Consider the following 22,546-nt stretch of genomic DNA (forward strand, 5'->3'; position numbering starts at 1 on the left):
CCAGGACTTTAAACTAGTGATTCGGGGGGAAGGGAAAGGGAAGACGACAGGGAGTATGATGGTAAATAAAAAGGTAAGCAGCAGGTTAACATGTGTGCAGGAGGGTTTAAGTTCAAGGCAGACTATGAAAGAAGCAGAAAGGAAGGATAAGTCAGGAGTTATTATTAGAGATATTGGAAATCATGAGGGTAAGAAAGCCAGCATAAAGGCACTTTACCTGAATGCTCGTAGCATTCGTAACAAGGTTGATGAGTTAACGGCACAAATTATTGCGAATGAATATGATTTGGTAGCCATTACGGAGACATGGTTACAGGTTGGTCACGACTGGGAATTAAATATCCAGGGGTACCAAACTATTCGGAAGGACAGACAGGAAGGTAAGGGAGGTGGTGCAGCTCTGATATTCAAGGACGACATCAGGGCGGTGCTGAGAGATGATATAGGTTCTATGGAGAATGAGGTTGAATCCATTTGGGTGGAAATTAGAAACTCTAAGAAGAAAAAGTCATTGATAGGCGTAGTCTATAGGCCACCAAATAATAACATCACATTGGGGCGGGAAATAAACCAAGAAATAACTAATGCCTGTAAAAATGGTACGGCAGTTATCATGGGGGATTTTAATCTACATGTAGATTGGTCGAACCAGCTCAGTCAGGGGAGCCTTGAGGAGAAGTTCGTTGAGTGTAACCGTGATAGTTTTCTTGAACAGTATGTAATGGAACCGACGAGGGAGCAAGCTATCCTAGATCTAGTCCTGTGTAATGAGACAGGAATAATTAATGACCTCATAGTTAGGGATCCTCTTGGAAGGAGTGATCACAGTATGGTTGAATTTAGAATACAGATGGAGAGTGTGAAGATAAAATCCAATACCAGGGTCCTGCGCTTGAACAAGGGGGACTACAATAGAATGAGGGAGGACTTGGCTAAAGTAGACTGCAAACAAAGATTTTATGGTGGGACAGTTGACAAGCAGTGGAGGACTTTCAAAGTAATTTTTCCAAGTGCTCAGCAAAAGTATATTCCAGTGAAAAGGAAGGACTGGAAGAAAAGGGGTAATCTGCCATGGGTGTCTAAGGAAATAAGGGAGGCTATCAAATTGAAAGAGAAGGCATACAAAGTGGCCAAAAACAGCATGAAACTGGAAGATTGGGAAAACTTTAAAGGTCAACAGAAAGCCACAAAAAGAGCTATAAAGAAAAGTAAGATAGAACATGAGAAAAAACTAGCACATAATATAAAGACAGATAGCAAAAGTTTCTATAAATATATAAAACGAAAAAGAGTGGCTGAAGTAAACGTTGGTCCTTTAGAGGATGAGAAGGGGAATTTAGTTATGGGATATGATGAAATGGCCGAGGCATTGAACAGGTATTTTGTATCGGTCTTCACAGTGGAGGACACAAATAACATGCCAGTAATTGACAAAGAGACGAACGTAGGTGAGGACCTGGAAACAATCATTATTACGGAAGAGGTAGTGTTGGGCAAGCTAATGGAGCGAAGGATTGATAAGTCTCCTGGCCCTGATGGAATGCATCCCAGGGTACTAAAAGAGATGGCGGGAGAAATAGCAGGTGCACTGGCGGTAATTTTCCAAAATTCGCTGGACTCTGGGGTAGTCCCAGCAGATTGGAAAACAGCACATGTGACGCCACTGTTTAAAAAGGGAGGTAGACAAAAGATGGGGAATTATAGACCGGTTAGCTTAACCTCTGTAGTGGGGAAGATGCTTGAGTCTTAATCAAGGAAGAAATAGCAGGGCATCTCGATAGAAATTGTCCCGTTGGGCAGACGCAGCATGGGTTCATGAAGGGCAGGTCATGCTTGACAAATCTTTTGGAATTCTATGATGACATTACGAGCAAGGTGGACAATGGGGACCCAGTGGATGTGGTGTACCTAGATTTCCAAAAGGCCTTCGACAAGGTGCCGCACAAGAGGCTGCTGCATAAGATAAGGATGCATGGCGTTAGGGGTAAAGTATTAGCATGGATAGAGGATTGGTTGACTAACAGGAAGCAGAGAGTGGGGATAAATGAGTGCTATTCTGGTTGGCAATCAGTCACTAGTGGTGTGCCTCAGGGATCGGTGTTGGGACCGCAATTATTTACAATTTATATGGATGATTTGGAGTTGGGGACCACGTGTAGCTTGTCAAAGTTTGCAGATGACACTAAGATGAGTGGCAGAGCAAAGTGTGCAGATGACTGTGAAACTTTGCAGAGGAACATAGATACATTGAGTGAGTGGGCAAAGGTCTGGCAGATGGAATACAATGTTAATAAATGTGAAGTCATTCATTTCGGTAGGAGTAACAGTAAAAAGGATTATTACTTGAATGGTAAAAGGTTGCAGCATGCTGCTATGCAGAGGGACCTGGGCGTCCTTGTGCATGAATCGCAGAAGGTTGGTCTGCAGGTACAGCAAGTAATTAGGAAGGCAAATGGAATTTTGTCCTTCATTGCTAAAGGGATTGAGTTTAAAAGCAGAGAGGTTATGTTGCAGCTGTATAAGGTACTGGTGAGGCCGCACCTGGAGTACTGTGTGCAGTTGTGGTCTCCTTACTTGAGAAAGGATGTACTGGCACTGGAGGGGGTGCAGAGGAGTTTCACTAGGTTGATTCCGGAGTTGAGGGGGTTGGCTTATGAGGAGAGACTGAGTAGATTGGGATTATATTCATTGGAGTTCAGAAGAATGAGGGGGGATCTTATAGAAACATATAAAATCATGAGGGGAATAGATAAGATACAAGTAGAGAGGATGTTTCCACTGGCAGGTGAAGCTAGGACAAGAGGGCATAGCCTCAAGATTAGAGGGAGCAGATTTAGGCCTGAATTAAGAAGGAACTTCTTCACCCAGAGGGTTGTTAATCTATGGAATTCCTTGCCCAGTGAAGTCGTTGACGCTTCTTCAGTAAACGTTTTTAAAGCTAAGGTAGATATCTTTTTGAACAATAAATGAATTAAGGGATATGGTGAGAGCGCGGGTAAGTGGATCTGAGTCCACGAAAAGATCCGCCATGATCTTATTGAATGGCGGAGCAGGCTCGAGGGGCCGGACGGCCGACTCCTGCTCCTAGTTCTTATGATCTTATGATATTGTGTGCAGTTTTGGTCTCCTTATCTGAGGAAGAATGTTCTTGCTATAGAGGGAGTGCAGCGAAGGTTTACCAGACTGATTCCTGGGATGGTGGTACTGACGTATGAGGAGAGAATGAGTCGGTTCGGATTATATTCACTGGAGTTCAGAAGAGTGAGGGGGGAATCTCATAGAAACCTATAAAATTCTAACAGGACTTGACAGGGTAGACGCAGGAAGGATGTTCCCGATGGTCGGGGAGTCCAGAACCAGGGGTCATAGTCGAAGGATACGGGGTAAACCTTTCAGGACTGAGAGGAGAAATTTCTTCATCCAGGGAGTGGTGAGCCTGTGGAATTCGCTACCACAGAAAGCAGTTGAAGCCAAAACGTTGTATGTTTTCAAGAAGGAGTTAGATATAGCTCTTGGCTCCAAAGGGATCAAAGGGTATGGGGCGAAAACGGGAACAGGCTAATGAGTTGGGTGATCAGCCATGATCATAATGAATGGCAGAGCAGGCTCGAAGGGCCAAATGGCCTTCTCCTGCTCCTATTTTCTATGTTTCTATGGTTAGAGAACCAATTGAATGCAGACAGGAAGAAGCACAATTTTATGAGTTTGCAGGTCTCAATTTAAAATATTGGACAGAAATAAAAATCTTGATCAAAAAAGCCATAATAAAGAATATTTTTACAAAAAAAGGTATCCAAAAAGGAATCTCTTTTAGATCTTTGCAAAGAAAAAAAAGTGGTAACCTCCCTAATTGCAGGAATATTATTATTCCTTTTGGCACACATCTACAGACATAATTGATCAGAAGGAACTTTGCAGAAATTGAAATTTTTTTTTTGATCTACTGAAGCTGCAATTGACATTAGATTATTTGTTAGAAAACCAGCATATTTATTTTGCCATATTCTATGGAATTCAAATATTGAATTTTGACTTGTCCAGGTTGCAAGAAAGTGAGATTGTGGGTTAAGACGATGACCTGGTCCACAAATTCATAGGCTTAGAAGTAGCTACAATGTCCACAAATAAATTCTGTGAGAGGTATTGCAAAATAAAAGTGGACTGGGAGCAGCTACTTGTAGGAAAGTCTGCATCACACCAGTGAGAGTCTTTGAAAAGGAAGTAGTGAGAGTTCAGAGCCACCATGTTCCCGTAAAGGTGAAGGGGAGAACCAACAAGTCCTGGATGTCAAGGGATATCGAGGATTGGATAAGGAAAAAAAAGTAGGCTTATGGCAGATTCAGAGTGCTGAAAACAGCAGAGGCCCTAGAGGAGTGTAGGGGGGTACTTAAAAAAAGTAATTAGGAGAGCGAAGAGGGGATCTGAAAAAACACTGGCGGGCAAGATAAAGGAAAATCCCATGGTGTTTTATAAGTATATTAAGGGCAAGAGGCTAACCAGGGAAAGAATAGGGCCCATTAGGGACAAAAGTTGCAATTTGTGTGTGGAGCCGGAGGATATAGGTGAGGTTTTAAATGATTATTTTTCATCTGTGTTCACTATGGAGAAGGACGACGTAGTTGCAGAGATCAGGGAGGGGGATTGTGATATATTAAAACAAATTAGCATTGAAAGGGAGGAAGTAGTAGCTGTTTTTGCGGGCTTAAAAGTGGATAAATCCTCAGGCCCAGATGAGGTATTCCAGGCTGTTATGTGAGGCAAGGGAGGAGATAGCAGGGGCTCTGTCAGGGGGAGATCTCTAACAAACTTGATTACATTTTTCGAGGAGGTGACTCAATGTGTAGATGAGGGTAAGGCAGTTGATGTAGTCTACATGGTCTTCAGTCAGGCTTTTGATCAGGTCCAGCATGGGAGATTAGTTAAGAAGGTAAGAGCCCATGGGATCCAGGGCAATTTGGCAAATTGGATCCAAAGTTGGCTCAGTGGCAGGAGGCAGAGGATGATGGTTGAGGGTTGTTTTTGCGAGTGGAAGCCTGTGACCATTGGTGTACCGCAGGGATCGGTGCTGGGACCCTTGATGTTTGCAGTGTACATTTTACATGACTTAGACTTGAATACAGGAGGCATGATCAGTAAGTTCGCAGATGACACGAAAATTGGTGGTGTAACTACTGAGGAGGGAAGCCTTAGATTACAGGACGATATGGATGGACTGGTAAGATGGGCGCGACAGTGGCAAATGGAACTTAATCCTGAGAAATGTGAGGTTATGCATTTTGGGAGGACTAACAAGGCAAGGGAATATACGATGGAGGGTCAGAGGGACCTTGGTGCATTTGTCCATAGATCACTGAAGGCAGCAGCACAGATAGATCAGGTGGTTGGGAAGGCATATGGGATACTTGCCTTTATTTGCTGAGGCATAGAATATAAGAGCAGGGAGTTTATGATGGAGCTGCATAAAACGCTAGTTAGGCCACAGCTGGAGTACTGTGTACAGTTCTGCTCATCGCACTATAGGAAGGATGTGATTGCACTGGAGAGGGTGCAGAGGAGATTCACTAGGTTGTTGCCTGGGCTGGAACATTTCAGCTTTGAAGAGAGACTGGATAGGCAAGGGTTGTTTTCCTTCGAGCAGAGAAGGCTGAGGGGGGACCTGATTTATGTGTACAAAATTATGAGGGGCATTGATAGGATAGATAGGAAGAAACTTTTTCCCTTAGCGGAGGGATCACTAACCAGGGGGCATAGAATTAAGGTAAGGGGCAGGAGGTTTAGAGGGGATTTGAGAAAAGATTTTTTCACTCAGAGGATGGTTGGAATCTGGAACCCATTACTTGAAGGGGTGGTGGAGGCAGGAACCCTCACAACATTTTTGAAGTATTTAGATGAGCACTTGAAATGCAACAGCATACAAGGCTACGGGCCATTTGCTGGAAAATGGGATTAGAATAGATAAGTGCTTGATGGCCGGCAGAGACACGATGGGCTGAAAGGCCTGTTTCTGTGCTAGATAATTCGATGACTCCATGAAAATATCCTCATGTCAGCACCCATTCATTTTCTTCAAGTTTGGCTGGAAGAACATAGGATGTGTTGAATTCATACTTAAAAACAAACATCTGCTTATTAACTCTTTGCCCTCTATCTTCGATTAAGATGTGTTCCATCTGATACTTTTGCCTTTTGTCATTTGATTGCAATGTGATGATAGATAATGCGTTGACGAAGAGCTGTGTTTCTAATTGTATCACATGATATTTATCTTAAAGAGCAAGAATTACGTGCTGGTCATGGTGGATCCTGATGCCCCCTGCCAGAGAAATCCGAAATACCGTTACTGGAGACATTGGTTGGTGACCGGCATATCTGTAAGTGGTGTCTGATCATGTGAGGCGTGAAAAACTTCCTCATGATGCAGTGCATCATGTTGTAAATATTTGCTTTGAGATCTGTTTTTAAACTTGTGCTTTAACTCAACTGTTTACAGTAGATTGATAACTCCATGAATGGAGTGCTGCACTCCCAACCAGTGGCCAGAAATTATGATTTCCCCCTGCCCCATTCCCCATTATGTATGATGCAGTTACCTCATGTATAACAAGTGAGATCTCCTTCAGTGTTTCTCTTAACATTTTAATAATCAGGTGACAAAGCAGTCTGAGATGCTCAGATCTCGTCTCTTCGGCATGCATCATAATTCTGATTTTAATCTTGGAAGGCGAAGGGCATTAATGTGCTGATACTGAGTTATGGGTTTTAATTTTGGAGAAATTGCCCCATTTGGCCCATTTATGAAGTCGCACTTTTGTTCCATTTTCATTATATAGCTGTACCATACCTGCAGCGTGGTTTTATTTATGACCTTTCACTGTATGACAAAGCATCTTTGGAGTTATTTGGGTGTGGGCATTGCTGATTTCATTGAGACTTTGATATTGATTGTAATTGGGATGGGTTTAAGTCATTGTTCAGTGCTGTGGGTGAAGGAGTGATGTTGCAATTCCATTTTGTCCAAGAGTGGAGATTCACCAACAGATTCCGTGGGAATGGAGGGAATCAGTAAATACTGTCATTTCATTTAACATGGAGGTGACATCCATTCTAAAAAGTGTTTAAACTAAATCTGTTGAATTTTTTTGTTCAATTATATATATTTGTTTATTTTTATCGAACATTAGCTTGCTTTTTTGACATTTGCAGACTTTCTTTTCACCAATGGGACCTGGGCAAGGCAGTTGAGTGAAACCCACATCTTTCTGCCTGCTTTGCAGTTCTCAGTAAAATAAGCTGAGGTAGTCTCAAACCTGTCCCCAATGAGTCTGGGTTCCCTCCATAATTTCCCAGCATTCACTTGAACTGACATTAAATTAGTCATTTTAGTCAGAGGTAATAGGATTGCTTGTGTGACAATTGGGGAAATAAATCACTTGGTGCTCTGTAGTAGCTGGGGTTCAGGAATGTTTTTGGACAGAGTAACTGTGTCATACAAAGTTGGAGAACAGAGTTTCCTTCTCCTGTGCTCATATCTCTTACCTAGATGAGCATGAAAAAGGGAATTCATCAAAAAGGTTGACTCATCTGCTGAATTTTGTCGGGCGGGTTGTGATCGTGACGTTGGCCTCAATTCTGGGTTGGAAACCCAGAAGTGGCCACGGCGGAAGGCCGGAAGCGATCTTCCATGAAGCGGCCAATTAAGAATCCGCCTCTGGGAGCCCCACGCAATTAGGGATGGCGGTTGGGACCCAGCATTGACAGGTCCGTTCAGCGTGGCCTGTGGATAGGGCTGCCGGTCTCCTTCGTCGTGTGGGTGCTGCTGAGTGGCCAGCAACAGGAGTGGCAGCAGCGCTATGGAGCCGCCGCCATCAGTAGGAGTTTAGTGGCTACCAGTGTAGTGACAGCTGCATTAGCAGAGTGATCAGTTTCCTTGAAGTGGGTACAATGGTCTTCTGTTTGGGGAGACCAAAGCATGGCAATTTAACGTCGGCAGCTTATATGTTTTGTGGCTCGAACCTCTTGCTGTGAAGCCACCTCCGCTTTATTTTTGGGTTCTGTCAAAGCATGGGGACCTGTGTGCCATCGAAAATATTTCACACCAATTCCGCTATGGGGCTAATTTCCCAATTAGGTGCCCTACATGACACCTGCTGTTGCTGGGGGCCCACCTACGGGAAAAGCGCATGGATTCGGGAACATGTTGCGGAGCTGGCATGGCGCAAGTCAATCGAATTGCCCTCGTCTCCCCTACCCTGCCGCCTCCAAAGCTGCCACTGTGGGGCTGGGAAAATTCAGCCTAGCATCTCTAGTGATACAAATGTGATTGACAACCCACTGTTTGTGAAATTCTGGGGAAAGGTGTCCATGGAGAAACCATGAAACATTTTACTATATTAGAGCACGAGTGTACGAATACAGCACTTTCTTATGTGTGTTTAATAACCTTAGATGGAAAATATTGAAGTGAAATGGATTAAGGGAAAAATAAATTTCTATTTTAAAAATGAATTAATTCATGTAGTTCACTAATGTATTCAAAAAAGGAACATATTGAACATATGGCCATTTCTATTCCTGTGAATATTTTCTCTGAAAGTTACTATAATATGATAATCATTTCATAGAAATATCCTGTACATATTGTGTTTACAACACGATCCATGTCTGTTACCACACCTGAAACTTTGAGTGACGCACAGAATTAACATATAATGAGTTAGAATTCTGGAACCAAAGAGAAGATGACTGTTTTTGTGGACGTGTGTCTAAAGATTCTTGCTGCACTGACGGCTATTATGTTTCTAAACAACTAACAGCTGCTGTGAATTATGTCCTGGATTTTACTGGCAGCAGATAAGTCCTGACGTCGGGTCCAAATGTGGGTATTGAGCCCTTGCAGGTGGGCAGTGGGACTGCAGTTGCAATCTTCCCGACGGCGACCTCTTTATTTTCCCAGTATTTTACCAGCTCCCCTGCTTCCTAGCCCACCACCCGGTGCTGGTATAATCTCGAGTGTATTGGTGGCATTCTACAACTCACGTACAATCATGGTATTATAGTGTACATCTCAACATTGCTTGTGATACAGCCTCACCACATTACACCACATCCTAATCAGTTTGTTGGAAAAAAAATTCAATTAATTTTTTGCGATCTTACTTCCCAGTAGCAAATTTTGCACTGGAGTATTTTACCCACTCTTCCCATCTTTGCTGTGTTCCCTGAACCTCCCTACACAGGCCCACTCAAGGTGCTTCCCTCCTTACATTCCAACAAATATTGGCGCACAACCACTACATTCTTGGTACTGCAAGCAACTGTCTACAGCATTAAAAACCCTCACTCTACTCCTCAATACTGTATCCAACAGCCTCAGGCCGAACTCCCTAATACTACAACTGCCTGATACTGGGATAATGAACAACACCACAGGAGTTTCTGTCTTAACTATAAAAACATCTTTCTCGCTGTCAGAATAGATAGGTCTTTGGTTCTGTGGAATAATCCAGAAGAATGTTTTTCTTAAGATTGCTGGTACTGAGTTGAGTAGAATTAGTGAACTGCTTGGAATACAGACCATTTTCTATCTCATAAGGTTCTATGCATAGATATTTTTCAAGAAATATAATTCTTATTATTTTTGTTATATCTTGGGTGTGCCACTGTATTCTTCAAAGGGTTGACATTTGTTCTCTATGTTTTAGTCAGAAGTCTGATTTTCTTTTTTGGACAACAGTGTGAAATCTGTGGTCATAATCAGCCGCAGATATTCAGAGTAAAACCTGCAACAACTCGGTGTACCTCCATCTATGTGATTTGATCGGTTGGTGGAGGAGATGAATGGAAAAATCAGATGGCAGGAACCCTGCTCAGTCAGCCTTCATAATAGTTAAGCCTTAGTGACTCAAAGTAAAAGTAAACTGTTAGTGTATTGGAAGAATTCCTAGTGAGGGTCAGTACTTTCCAACTGCTAGCATTCATGTTACCAAATTGCTGTAAACTTGAGTTTCATTTTTATGTAACTCTGCATTTAACTGTAAAATGGGGGTACAACATAATATGGGGTATGACACAATACTCTGTTTGAATTTCTGTTGGGCCGGAAACTGAAAGTCTTACATTACCTGTTTTGAATTGTTTTCAAAATGTACTACAGAACACAAGTATTGATGAGAATTTTTTTAATATCCACAACTCTTTATCCTGGATGAGTTAAAAAAAATTCTGATTTATTTCTGAGCAGAAACTAGATTCGCCTGCAGGCAGTTTGACTCCAGTATAAATGCAGTCAGCAAACTGTAAACACGGAGTCCCATTTGAAACAACCCTCTGTATCCAAGCAACGAGATCACACCGGTAAAGTGACATCAGAGATGCTCTGGCATGCTGTCTATCTGTCTTTGAGATAGGGCGCTGGATTTTACGTTGGACGGACGGGAGCTGGCCACCAACATAAAAGTCGGCAGCGAACCCGCTTCCGCCTAGCCAGGGGATCCGTCCCATATTTTACAGGTCCACAGGCTTTAATTGTTCCAAAGCGGGACTTCCACCCGCTTGAGGGAGGAAGTCCCGCCTCAATGAGCTGCCGGCCAATCATCGAGCCGGCAGCTCGGGAACGAGGACTGCAGGTAAACTTGGGTTGCCTCGCCGGAGGGTAATCGGTCGTGCCCTGGCGAGGCAAGGGTGTTCGTTTGGGGGGCAGGGGGGCATCGGGTCCTGGGGGTGTTTGGGGAAGCGGGGGCAGCCCTCAATCGGACACCCTGTGCCCGATCGTCAGGGCCACCCCCCGGAGCACGGAGAGGCCAACAGCTTTCACCGGGTGGCCTTTCCCGGCCAGGACGCCCGCTTGTCATGGGTAAAATCCCCGTGGAGGCGGGCGAAGGGCCTTAAGTGGCTGTTAATTGGCAACTGAAGGGCCTTGATTGGCCTGGGGCGGGCGGCCCGTTTTCCGTCCCTCCCCCCCACCCTACGTAAATTGAGGCGGAGGCGGGAGCGGGTCAGGAAGGCCTCCTGGAGCCTCCCGCTCCATTTTATGCCACCGCCCCGCCCCCCCCCAGCCACCATCCTACTCGCTGGGGTGGTGTAAAATTCCGTTCAGAGAATCCCTTTCTATAAGCAAGTCGTGGACAACACATTTATAATTTTTACATATAAAGTTTAAGGCAGGTGGTGCAGATATTGGTAGGACAAGGATTTGTGACCATAATTTCCCACACAGTGAATTCTTTCTTGTCTGAATCATTGGGAAAGCCACCAAGCTTGGCTTGGCATTCAATCATAAGGAGGAAGGAAAAAAAATCCCCTTAAACTGTTCCTATACAGCTCATGCAATCCAGTTCAATTATTATTGACAGATGCCTGAGAGAAAATCACCTGCTAGTGTTCTTGACCAGGAAATGCCAGTTAACACACAAATCTGGGGAGAATTAACTGAAACAGGGAGTGAAACATCAATTTTAAAATGGACCAAAATCAAGCCTTGAAGCTAGGCAGCTCACCACCGCCTTCTCAAGGGCAATTAGGGATGGGCAATAAATGCTGGCATCGCCAGTGACGCCCACATCCCATGAATGAATAAAAAAAATGCAACTGGGAAGAGAGGAAACGAGCATCCCATCACGACGGCTGAATTCAAGCTCGAGTCTCAAGTCCAATAGTGAAACTACAGTACATACATCCAACAAATTTATATAGCACCTTTAACATTATAAAATAACCAAATAGAGTTTGAGACCAAGGTACACAGGGGGGAAAATTTTTTGTTGTCCACTGCAGTGGATTTGGTGGCGTGCAGGGTGATATAATTCGGAGGTAGGTGTTTTTTTTCTGATTCCCGATGGTGGGATATTTTAGAGAAATTAAGGCTGCGGCAGGTTTGCGGCTGTCCGGGGTTCCCCCAGCACTGTGGCAGGTTGCATTCATTTAATTCATTCATTTGTATTCATTTAAATAACATAAAATTCAATGCCCTATGCATAGTTACTATTTAGTCTTACCTGCCAGATTCAGTGAATGGCGAGCAATATTCCCGTGCAACCCAGTTCAAGAATGTTTCAATGTGGCATGCAACATTCGGATTTGTGCAGTTGAGTCTCAGCGTTGTGCTGTTCTCTCTTTAACTCAGCCGCTAAACTAATGCCAGCATTGGAATGGATGTTTGTTTCCAGGCTTGGCACCAGCAAGGGAGAATCATCTCAGAGAATGGCGGTGATGGCATGGGCAGGGGCGACATCAGGGTTGTCCAACATATGGCCAGTTGGCTAGAATCCAGCCTGCCAAACAGTTCCATCGTGCCTGCAGATGTAAACTGTTCCCAGGGCCGTTCCTCATACTCAACGTGACTCAAGATCAGAAATTTTCCGTTGTCACTCCAGCTTTTAAACTGTTGTGCTGTCAGTTTCACAGGTGACAGTTGCTGACATCGGGAACAGCTGTTTCCCAACAGAGTCGGGGTTTTCTGGCGGGTTCTGACCTTTTTAAAAAGCTAGCCACTGCATCTTTTGCACAAAACTTTCAACCTGTGTCCCCTAATCCTCGGGGGAAGGGAAGAGAGAACGAGATACACACACACAGAGCCCGGGGAGAGGGGGGAGAGAGCTCAAAGTCTCTCCTGAAAGGTGGACATTTATCCAGAATACTCTGCATTGCTGTATCAAGTGTGCGGGCAGAGATTGACACAACCCAGTTTGGTCACTAAATCAGTTTTCAATATTCTGATGAGAAAGTAAGTCAATAAATTAGTCCTCTCATTTAAAGCTTATTCACAAAAATGCACGTTTGTTGTTCTTTTTATTCGTAAGATACATTTTTAATGCCTTTACCTTTCAAAATTTGCAAAAGTCGCAATGTGGCCCTCCGCCAGATAAGGTTGGACAACCCTGGGCTGCATGGAGGAGCAGGGGAAGGTAATCGGGGAGGGAAGGGGGGGTTGATCGGGTGCATTGAGGAGCAGGGGAGGGAAGTCGGGGAGGGAAGGGTGGGGTTGATCGGGTGCATCGAGGAGCAGGGGAGGGAAGGGTGGTGTTGATCGGGTGCAACGAGGGGCAGGGGAGGGTGGAGTGGCATGTGCATGTTGTTGAATGGTTGCTGTTGATGATGAAGATGCATTTTGTCGACTGCGGGAGTGGTGGGTGGATTTGATCAGTACTGTGTAAAGTTATTTGGCGAGGACCTAAAGGGAAGGATAATTGCCGTCGACATCAGAGAGCTGTGGGGCAAATTGAGGGTCCTGGTTAGCAGAGAGAATGTTCATAGTCAGTGGGGGCAAATGCATTCTGTAGTGGAGAAGGTTTCACATGGAGGGGAACGGGACTTGGCAACAATTGTCAATTTGATGTGAGTAAGTTCAAGGATAAGAGTTGGTATATCGATAGTAATGGGAGTAGGAACAAGGCAGAGGGATGGCATCAATGCTTTGATGATTACACTGTGCACAGTAATGGGGGGAGGCTCAATGGTTTTGAAGGGAAGGGTAACTAACATTGGGTGGGTCAAGGGTGATGGGTTCAAGCTGGAAGGATGCAGGAGGAGGTTGGAAGGTGGGGAGACATGCCCTGAATTCCACGCGCACCATTTTCCAAACGACAGTGGGTGTGTCTTCTGCCTGTGCAATTTGAAGGCAGCTGCCCATTGCCTTGATGTCTCAGCTCACTAGAAACAGAGGGCTGAGTGGCCACACGTGACTTATTTATTGTTCAGAAAAGCCACAGCCACATGAGCCTCATACATCCAATTTGTCGAGGACCACGGGAAGCAGAACCAAGGGAGAGACCAAGGAGGGCTCTTTTCCCTCAACTCATGATGCCTGAGCGGCAGCAACAAGCAGAGCAGGAAGGTGAGGATACTCCGAATGATAACATTGAGGAACAGCCTTATCAAAGATGGGTGCCGGCAGGTCATCGCATCCTCAGGACAAGGAAAATGACCGTCAAATCTCAGAGGCAATGCCAGAGACACCGAAGGATGTCATGTGAAATGGTCACAGAAATTTATAGGATCCTGCAGCATCACCTGCAGCCACTTGGCTTCGGGGAGAATCCCATGCCAGTTTCCCTCAAGGTGACTGCTGCACTCAATTTTTTTTCTCCAGTAGCTCCTTCCAGGGATCCACAGGTGACATATGTGGCATCTTGTAGTCTGCAACCCATATGTGCATCAAAGAGGTGACCAATGTCCTTTTTCGACATGCCAGTGATTTCATCTACTTACCTGCAGATGAGGACAGCCAGGCAGCAAGGTCTGAAAGTATAAAAGCAGGGCGTCCTCAGTGCAGTTTGGTCTGCACTGACAGCTGGTGAGTCTGGTGAGAGGGAGTTTTCAGGGTTAATTTCTATCAAAAGTCAAATTTTTTTTTCAATTTGACAATTAACTAAAAATTACTCCTTAAATTATGAGAAGTTAAGTTTTATTCCAGCCTTAAAACAGGAGTATACAATCTCACTGGGAGTAGCTGCATATAGCTCCAAAGGTAGCTGGCTTAAACTGGTTTTCAGAAGCTTGAATCAGTTGTTTCTCAACAGTATAAAAGGAGGGTTTCCTCAGTGCTGCTTTGAGTACACAGAGTGTAAACTGTGAGTCTGGTGAAGGAGCTGCTCCTTTCTTTTTCTACCTTTTTTCAACCTCCAGTATCTGGCTCTTACTTTGGTTTGGGGAAGAAGCTGATTGGTGAGTAACTGCTAAGTTATTCTACTTACTCGAATTGTAATAAATTGTTTTTAAAGTTACGGTATGGCAGATCAGCTCGGCCAAGTGGAATGTACATCCTGTGGTATGTGGGAAGTCATGGATGCACCATGTGTCCTAGATGAGTACATCTGCAGGAAATATCACGGGCTGCAGAAGCTTGAGCTCTGGGTTTCGGAACTTGAGCGATGGCTGGAGTCATTGTTGTGCATCCATGAGGCTGAGGAGTCGGTGGCTAGCATCTTTAGGGAAGTGGTCGTACTGCAGGTTAGGAGCATGCAGGCAGAGAGGGAATGGGTGACCGCCAGGCAGTCTAAGAGAACCAGACAGGTAGTGCAGGAGTTCCCAGAATCTGTCTTGCTTGCTGAACAGTTTTCCATTTTGGATACTGGTGAGGGCGATGGTTCCTCAGGGGTGTGCAGCCAGAGTGAAGTCCATGGCACCATGGGTGGCTCAGCTGCACAGGAGGGGAGGAAGAAGAGTGGAAGAGCAATAGTGATAGGGGACTCAGTAGTCAGGGGATCAGACCGGTGTTTCTGTGGCAGTAAACATGACTCCAGGATGGTGTGTTGCCTCCCTGCTTCCAGGGTCAAGGATGTCAGGGAATGGCTGCAGGACATCCTTCTGGGGAAGGGTGCACAGCCAGAGGTCCAGAGGTCGTGGTCCACATTGGTACCAATGACAAAGGTAGGAAGAGGGATGAGGTCCTGAAAACAGATTTTTGGGAGTTTGGAAGGGAATTAAAAAGCAGGACCTCAGGAGCAGTAATCGCAGGATTACTCTCAGTACCACGTGCGTGTGAGCATAGGAATGGGAGGATTGATCGATTGAAAACGTGGCTGGAGAATTAGTGTAGGAGAGAGGGCATGAGATTTCAGGGGCAGGTTGAACCTGTAAAAAATGGACGGGTTACACCTAAAGTAATATCCACACAGGAATATTTGCTCGTGCTGTTGGGGAAGGTTTAAACTAGCTTGTCAGGTGGGTGGGAACCTGAAGGATAGCTCAAATTGGAAGGTAGTAAAGTTGGTAACAGGAAGTAGAAAAGTAGCAAGCGAAATTAGAGGCAGGCGAAACCAAGGTGAGCATCAACTCGGCTTAACCTGCAGTATAATGTCAAAAAGAAAAGTTAAGGGCACTCTACCCAAATACCCACAGCATTCGTAACAAGTTAGATGATTTAAAGACCCAAATAGAGGTATGATCTAATTGCCATTACGGAATGGTGTCTACAGGGTGACCAAGATAAATAGTAGTGGTGGTGTGGGGTATGGTATTAATCAGGAGATTAGAGAAGCATGTAGCATGGGTGACTTCAATCTGAAAATCGACTGGTAAATCTAATGAGCACTAATGCTGTGGAGGACGAGTTTCTGGAGTATGTTAGGGATGGTTTTCGAGAGCAGTATGTTGAGGAACCAACTAGAGAACAGGCTATTTTAGATCTAGTATCATGTAATGAGAAAGGGCTTATTAATAATCTAATCTTGCTGTAAAGAAGCCATTCGGAAATAGTGACCATAATTTGATAGATTTCTACATGAAGTTTGAAAGAGATACAGTTCAGTCTGAAACTGGGATCTTTACTCTGAACAAAGGAAGCTGTGAAGGTATGAGGGGCAAGTTAGCTATGGTGGCTTTGACGGTAGACAAGCTATGGCTAGTATTTAAAGAAGTCATACACGGTTTACAACAAACATACATTCCTCTTAGACACAAAAACCCAACAGGAAAGTTGAATCAACCGTGACTAACAAAAAAAGTTAAAGATTACATCAGGTCCAAGGAAGTGGCTAATAAGGTCACCAGAAAAAGTGGTAAGCCCGAGGATTGGGAGCAATTTAGAGTCCAACAAAGGAGGACCAAGACATTGATAAAGCAAGGGGAAAGAGATTATGAATGCAAGCGAGCTAGAAACATAAAAGCGGACTGTAAAAGCTTCTTGAGGTCTGTGAAAAGGAAACAATTAGCAAGGACAAATATGGGTCCATTGCAGACAGAGACAGGAGAGTTTGTGCTGGTGAATGAGCAAATGACAGAGAGATTAAACAATTACTTTCATGCAGGAAGACACAGAAAATCGCCCAAAAATACTCGAGAACCAAGGGACTTGTAAAAATGAGGAACTGAAAGTAATTTAGTATCAATAAAGAGTTCGTACTCAGAAAATTAATTGGATTGAAAGTTGATAAATCCCCTTACCAGATGAGCGACATCCCAGAGTATTGAAGGAGGTGACTATACAGATCGTGGATGCATTGGTCATTATCTTTCAAAAATTTAGATTCTGGAAGGGTTCCTGTCGACTGGAAAGTATCAAATGTCACCCCACTATTTCAGAAGGAAGCGAGAGAGAAAACTGAGAAATACAGACCTGTTAGTTTGACATCAGTAGCAGGGAAAATGTTAGAATCTATTGCAAAGGATGAGATAATTGGACACTTGGAAAATATGATTAGGCAGAGTCAACATGGATTTGTGATAGGGAAATCATGTTTGACAAACCTGTTGGAGGTTTTTGAGGATGTTACTTGTAGCATAGATAAAGGAGAACCAGTGGATGTCGTGTATTTGGATTTTCAGAAAGATTTTGTTCAGATGCCACACAGAATGTTAGTAAACAAAACTGGAGCACATGGGATTGGGGAATATACTGCAATGGATTGAGAACTGGTGAACAGACAGAAAGCAGAGAGTAGGAATCAACTGGTCATTCTCAGGATGGCAGGCTGTTACTTGTGGGATACCACATGGATCAGTTCTGGGGCCACAACTGGTCACAATCTCGGTAAATAATTTAGATGTCGGGACCAATTGTGATATTTTCAAATTTGCTGATGACACTAAACTAGGAGGGAATGTAAGTTGTGAGGAGGATGCAAGGAGGCTTCGAAGTTATTGAATGAATGGGCAAGAACATGACAGATGAAATATAATGTGAATAAGTGTGAAGTGATATACTTCAATAGAAAAAAACAGAAAGGCAGAGTATTTCTTAAATGGTGAGAGGTTGGGACGTGTTGTTGTCCAAAGAGGCCTGGGTGCCCTTGTTCATGAGTCACGAAAAGCTAATATGCAGGCGCAGCAAGCAATTAAGAAGGCAATGGTATGTTGGTCTTCATGGCAAGGGGATTTGAGTGCAGGAGTAAAGGTGTATTGCTGCAATTGTATAAAGCCTTGGTGAGACTGCACCTGGAGTATTGTGTACAGTTTTGGTCTCCTTATCTAAGGAAGGATATACTTCCATAGAGGGAGTGCAACGGAGGTTCACCAGACTAATCCCTGGGATGGGGGGATTGTCTTATGAGGAGAGATTGAGGAAACTGGGCCTGTACTCTCGAGAGTTTCGAAGAATGAGAGGTGATCTCATTGAAACTTACAAAGCTCTTCCAGGGTAGATGTGGATAGTATGTTTCCCCTGGCTGGTGAGTCTAGAACAAAGGGACACAGTCTCAGAATAAGACGCAGGCCATTTAAGACTGAGATGAGGAGGAATTTCTTTACTCAGAGGTTGGTGAATCACTGGAATTCACAAACCAGAGGGCTGTGGAAGCTCAATTATTTAGAATGTTCAAGACTGAAATCGATATGGGGATAGTGGGGAAAAATGGCGTAGAGGTAGATGATCAGCCATGATCTGTTTGAATGGGCAGGCTTGACAAGCCGAATGGCCTACTCTTGCTCCTATTTCCACTGATCCTATTTTGATATAAGTGAAAGCTTCAACTCAGTCATTCTGAAGATACTTACATGAAAGGAAGGCTGCTGCTCCTTGAGGCTGAAAGCACAGAATGTTTTATCTCTGTGGCAATCAGCGTGCTTGGAGCAGTGACGGCAGATTCCACCAATGAAAGGCCGGCCCTGCCGCACGCTCCCACATGTTCCCTGTGCCCATCACCAGATGGCGAATTTAACTACAGAATCGAGTGGGAAACGGGATTGCAGCGGGTGCAGATGTTAAACCAACTTCTGCTTCTGCTGTTGGGACTGCCACGGCAATGAGAAGATTCCACCCAAGATATTATTAGGGAAGGTGGCCAACAGTTTTTTTTATTCTTTCAGGTGATGTGGGCATCACTGGCAAGGCCAGCATTTGTTGCCCATCCCTGATTGCCCTTGACAACTGAGTGGCTGCTCAGCCATTTCAGAGTGCATTTGAGAGTCAAGCACATGGCTGTGGGTCTCGAGTCACATGTCGGCCAGACCAGGTAAGGACTGTAGATTTTCTTCCCTAAATAATAATAGTGAGCCAGAAGCGTTTTCGTAACAATAGATAATAGTTTCATGGCACCATTACTGAGACTAGTTTTTTAAAAAGTTGAAATTCTTTTCTCTCTTTGGCCTCCTTGTCTCCAGAGACAATGGGTAAGTGCCTAGCGGTGGTCAGTGGTTTGTGAAGCAGCCCCTGGAGTGGCTATAAAGGCCAATTCTAGAGTGACAGACTCTTCCACAGGCGCTGCAGATAAAATTGGTTGTTAGGGCTGTTACACATTTGGCTCTCCCCTTGCGCTTCTGTCTTTTTTCCTGCCAACTACGAAGTCTCTTCGACTCGCCACACTTTAGCCCCGTCTTTATGGCTGTCCACCAGCTCAGGCGATCGCTGGCAACTGACTCCCACGACTTGTGGTCAATATCACAGGACTTCATGTCACGTTTGCAGACGTCTTTAAAGCGGAGGCATGGACGGCTGGTGGGTCTGATACCAGTGACAAGCTCGTTGAAAATAAATTCCAGCAATTGCCATTGTGGGATTTCAACCCATGTCCCCTGGGCAGTAGGCAACATCACTAGATTATTAATTCAGTGACATTAACACCACCCCACCATAGGTTTAAAGCATTGTCTTAAAGGTGGAAAGAGAAGTAGAGAGGTGGAGAGGTTTAGGGAGGGAATGCCAGAGCTTAGGGCCTAGACAGCTGAAAGCACGGTTGCCAATGGCGTCGCAGTTCCAGTCAGGGATACTCAAGAGCCTGGAATTAGGTATCTCAGAGGATTGTGATACTGAAGGAGATTACAGAGACAGGGAGGGCCAAGGCCCTGGACAAATTTGAAGACAAGGATGAGAATTTTAAAATTGAGGCATTGCTTGACCGGGAGTGGACGAGACTTGCGCAAGTCAGGACGCAGGCAGCAGAGTTTTGGATGACCTTGGGCTTATGGAAGGAAAATGTGGGAGGCTGGCCAGGGATGCATTGGAATGGTCAAGTCTGCAGGTAAGAAGGACATGGATGAGGATTTCAGCAGCAAATAACGTTGGTGATGTTACTGAGGTGCAAATAGGCACTCTTGGTGCTGGAGCAGATTTGTGGTCAAAACTCATTTTGAAGTCAGATATGAAACCAACGTTGCGAATAGTCTTCATTCAGCCTCAGACAGTTGCCAGGGAGAGGGATGGAGTCGGTGAGTAGAGAACAGAGTTTGTGACAGGGGACTAAAAACATTGGCTTTGGTCTTCCCAATATTTACTTGGAAGAAATTTCTGCTCATTCAGTAGTGGATGTCACATAAGCAATCTGAGAGCTGAATTTTATGTTGCTACTGGCATAATCGGTGGCGGCCGTAAAATATGGCGGCCCGCACGCACGGGTAATATCGTGACGGCTCATTTAAATGGCTGGGGTGGACCCCCCCCCCACCCCGATGCCATGGAGGGGGCGAGCAAGCCAGCAATGGCATCCGGTGCCACTGCGCAGGAACCAGTGCCATTTTTAAAGGGCTTTTTTTTATTCGTTCATGGGATGTGGGCTTCGTTGGCCAGGCCGGCATTTATTGCCCATTCCTAATTGCTCTTGAGAAGGTGGTGATAAGCTGCCTTCTTGAACCGCTGCAGTCCATGTGAGGTAGGTACATCCACAGTACTAGCGGTTAGATACAACTGAGTGGCTTGCTAGGTCATTTCAGAGGGCATGTAAGAGTCAACCACATTGCTGTGGGTCTGGAGTCACATGTATGCCAGACCAGCAGATTTCATTCCCTGAAGGACATTAGTGAACCAGATGGGTTTTTACAACAATCATGGGCATCATTAGACTTGCTTTTTAATTCCACCTTCTGCTGTGGTGGGATTTGAACCCGTGTCCCCAGAGCAATACCCTGGGTCTCTGGGTTACTAGTCCAGTTACAATACCACTACGCCACCGCCTCCCCCAGGGCTTCCCCCTAGAGCTTCCAGCCGTTCAGTTACATTTAAAGTTTTACCATGACAGGTTTTCCAATAAATTAAAATAAAGTTTTATTCACATGTCCAATTATCTCTCCCACCGCTCTCAATGAATAATCCAGTTATTATTTGTCCTCTGCCCCAAAAAAGTTAATTTTCGATCACGACCTTCCCCCCCCGCCCGCCCACTGCCGCACTGTTTTTCCTTTAACCTTAAACCTCTTCCCACCATTCCCTCAACCAATCGTATTTGTTTTTGCCGCTCCCCCCGCACTGAGAAACTAACCTCCTCCCCGCTCCCCACAGGTGTTGCACCTCGTTTCCCTGGACGGGGATTTGAAGGATGAAGATCCCGGTGGCACTTCAGGAGGCAACGGGAAAGTCATTATTTATTTATTTTTTATTTAGAAATACAGCACTGAAACAGGCCCTTCGGCCCACCGAGTCTGTGCCGACCAACAACCACCCATTTATACTAACCCTACACTACCCCCATATTTTCTACCACATCCCCACCATTCTCCTACCACCTACCTCCACTAGGGGCAATTTACAATGGCCAATTTACCTATCAACCTGCAAGTCTTTTGGAGGTGGGAGGAAACCGGAGCACCCGGCGGAAACCCACGCAGACACAGGGAGAACTTGCAAGCTCCACACAGGCAGTACCCAGAATCGACCCCGGGTCGCTGGAACTGTGAGGCTGCGGTGCTAACCACTGCGCTACTGTGCCGCCCATTAATGCAGGTAAGTAAATTTATTTGAATATTTAAATTACGGTCCCGTCACCGAGCAGTGAGTGGGGGGCCGCCATGAGGCCTCGCTGCCTGCAGTAACGTGATGGGCCCTCCGGTCTCTGGTCTCATCCAGAGCAGTCTTCATGCCCCCACCCCTGCCATGGATCTCCATGTGGAGGCCTGTATAAAATCCAGCCTGATAATTGAGCAACAGTGGAGGAGTGGAGAGAGGTGGTGGTGAGATAGAGCTGATATCATCACCATACATGTGAGGGGCAACATGTAGATAGGTATATCAGAGCAGGAGTAGGCCATTCAGCCTATCGAGCCTGCTCCACCAGTCAATACGATCATGGCTGATCATCCATTTCAATGCCTTTTCCCCACACTATCCCCATATCCCTTCATGTCATTGACATTTAGACATCTGTCAATCTCTGCTTTAAACATACTCACTGACTGAGCTTCCACAGCCCTCTGGGATAGAGATTTCCAAATATTCACAACCCCTTGAGTAAAGACATTTCTCCTCATCTCGGTCCAAAGTGGCTTTCCCCTTATTTTGAAATTGTCCCCTGGTTCTGGACTCCCCAGCCAGGGGCAACATCTTCCCTGCATTTACCTTGTCTAATACTTAAAGTATTTTGTAGGTTTTTTGTCGATGAGAAATAGGAGGGGGCCAAGGATAGATCCTTTGGGGACACCAAGGTTAACAGTGCAGGAGCGTGAAGAGAAGCCATTGCAGGGGATACTTTGGTTATAATTAGATACATGATGGTGGAGAGGCATTGGTGGAGATGGTGTGGTTAACCACACCTGCCTCATCTGGCTTAATTAAGTTTTACATAACTTACGAAGCATCCTACAACTTGCACATAAGCGTGCAAGAAACTTGGCAAAGGATCTGTTGCTCTGCAAGCTGGAATATTCAAAGACTGTTGGTTAGGAGGTTTAAAATTCTGAGGAATTA

General features: G+C 44.9%; 1 protein-coding gene across 9 annotated transcripts in view; it reads left to right on the forward strand.

Annotated features, from left to right (window-relative positions):
* Window positions 1–22,546, forward strand: part of LOC137357193 (phosphatidylethanolamine-binding protein 4) — a 485,084-nt gene that overhangs the window by 141,723 nt on the left and 320,815 nt on the right. For all 9 annotated transcript variants that reach the window (XR_010971151.1, XR_010971152.1, XR_010971150.1 and 6 more), the window contains one exon: window positions 6,273–6,371. Coding sequence is in view for 5 of the 9 variants with exons in the window: in XM_068023337.1 (XP_067879438.1) it covers window positions 6,273–6,371 (99 nt within the window). In the remaining 4 variants the exon portion in view is untranslated. The remainder of the gene's footprint in view (window positions 1–6,272; window positions 6,372–22,546) is intronic.

Source organism: Heterodontus francisci, chromosome 47 (assembly GCF_036365525.1).
Source record: "Heterodontus francisci isolate sHetFra1 chromosome 47, sHetFra1.hap1, whole genome shotgun sequence".
Classification (NCBI taxonomy): domain Eukaryota; kingdom Metazoa; phylum Chordata; class Chondrichthyes; order Heterodontiformes; family Heterodontidae; genus Heterodontus; species Heterodontus francisci.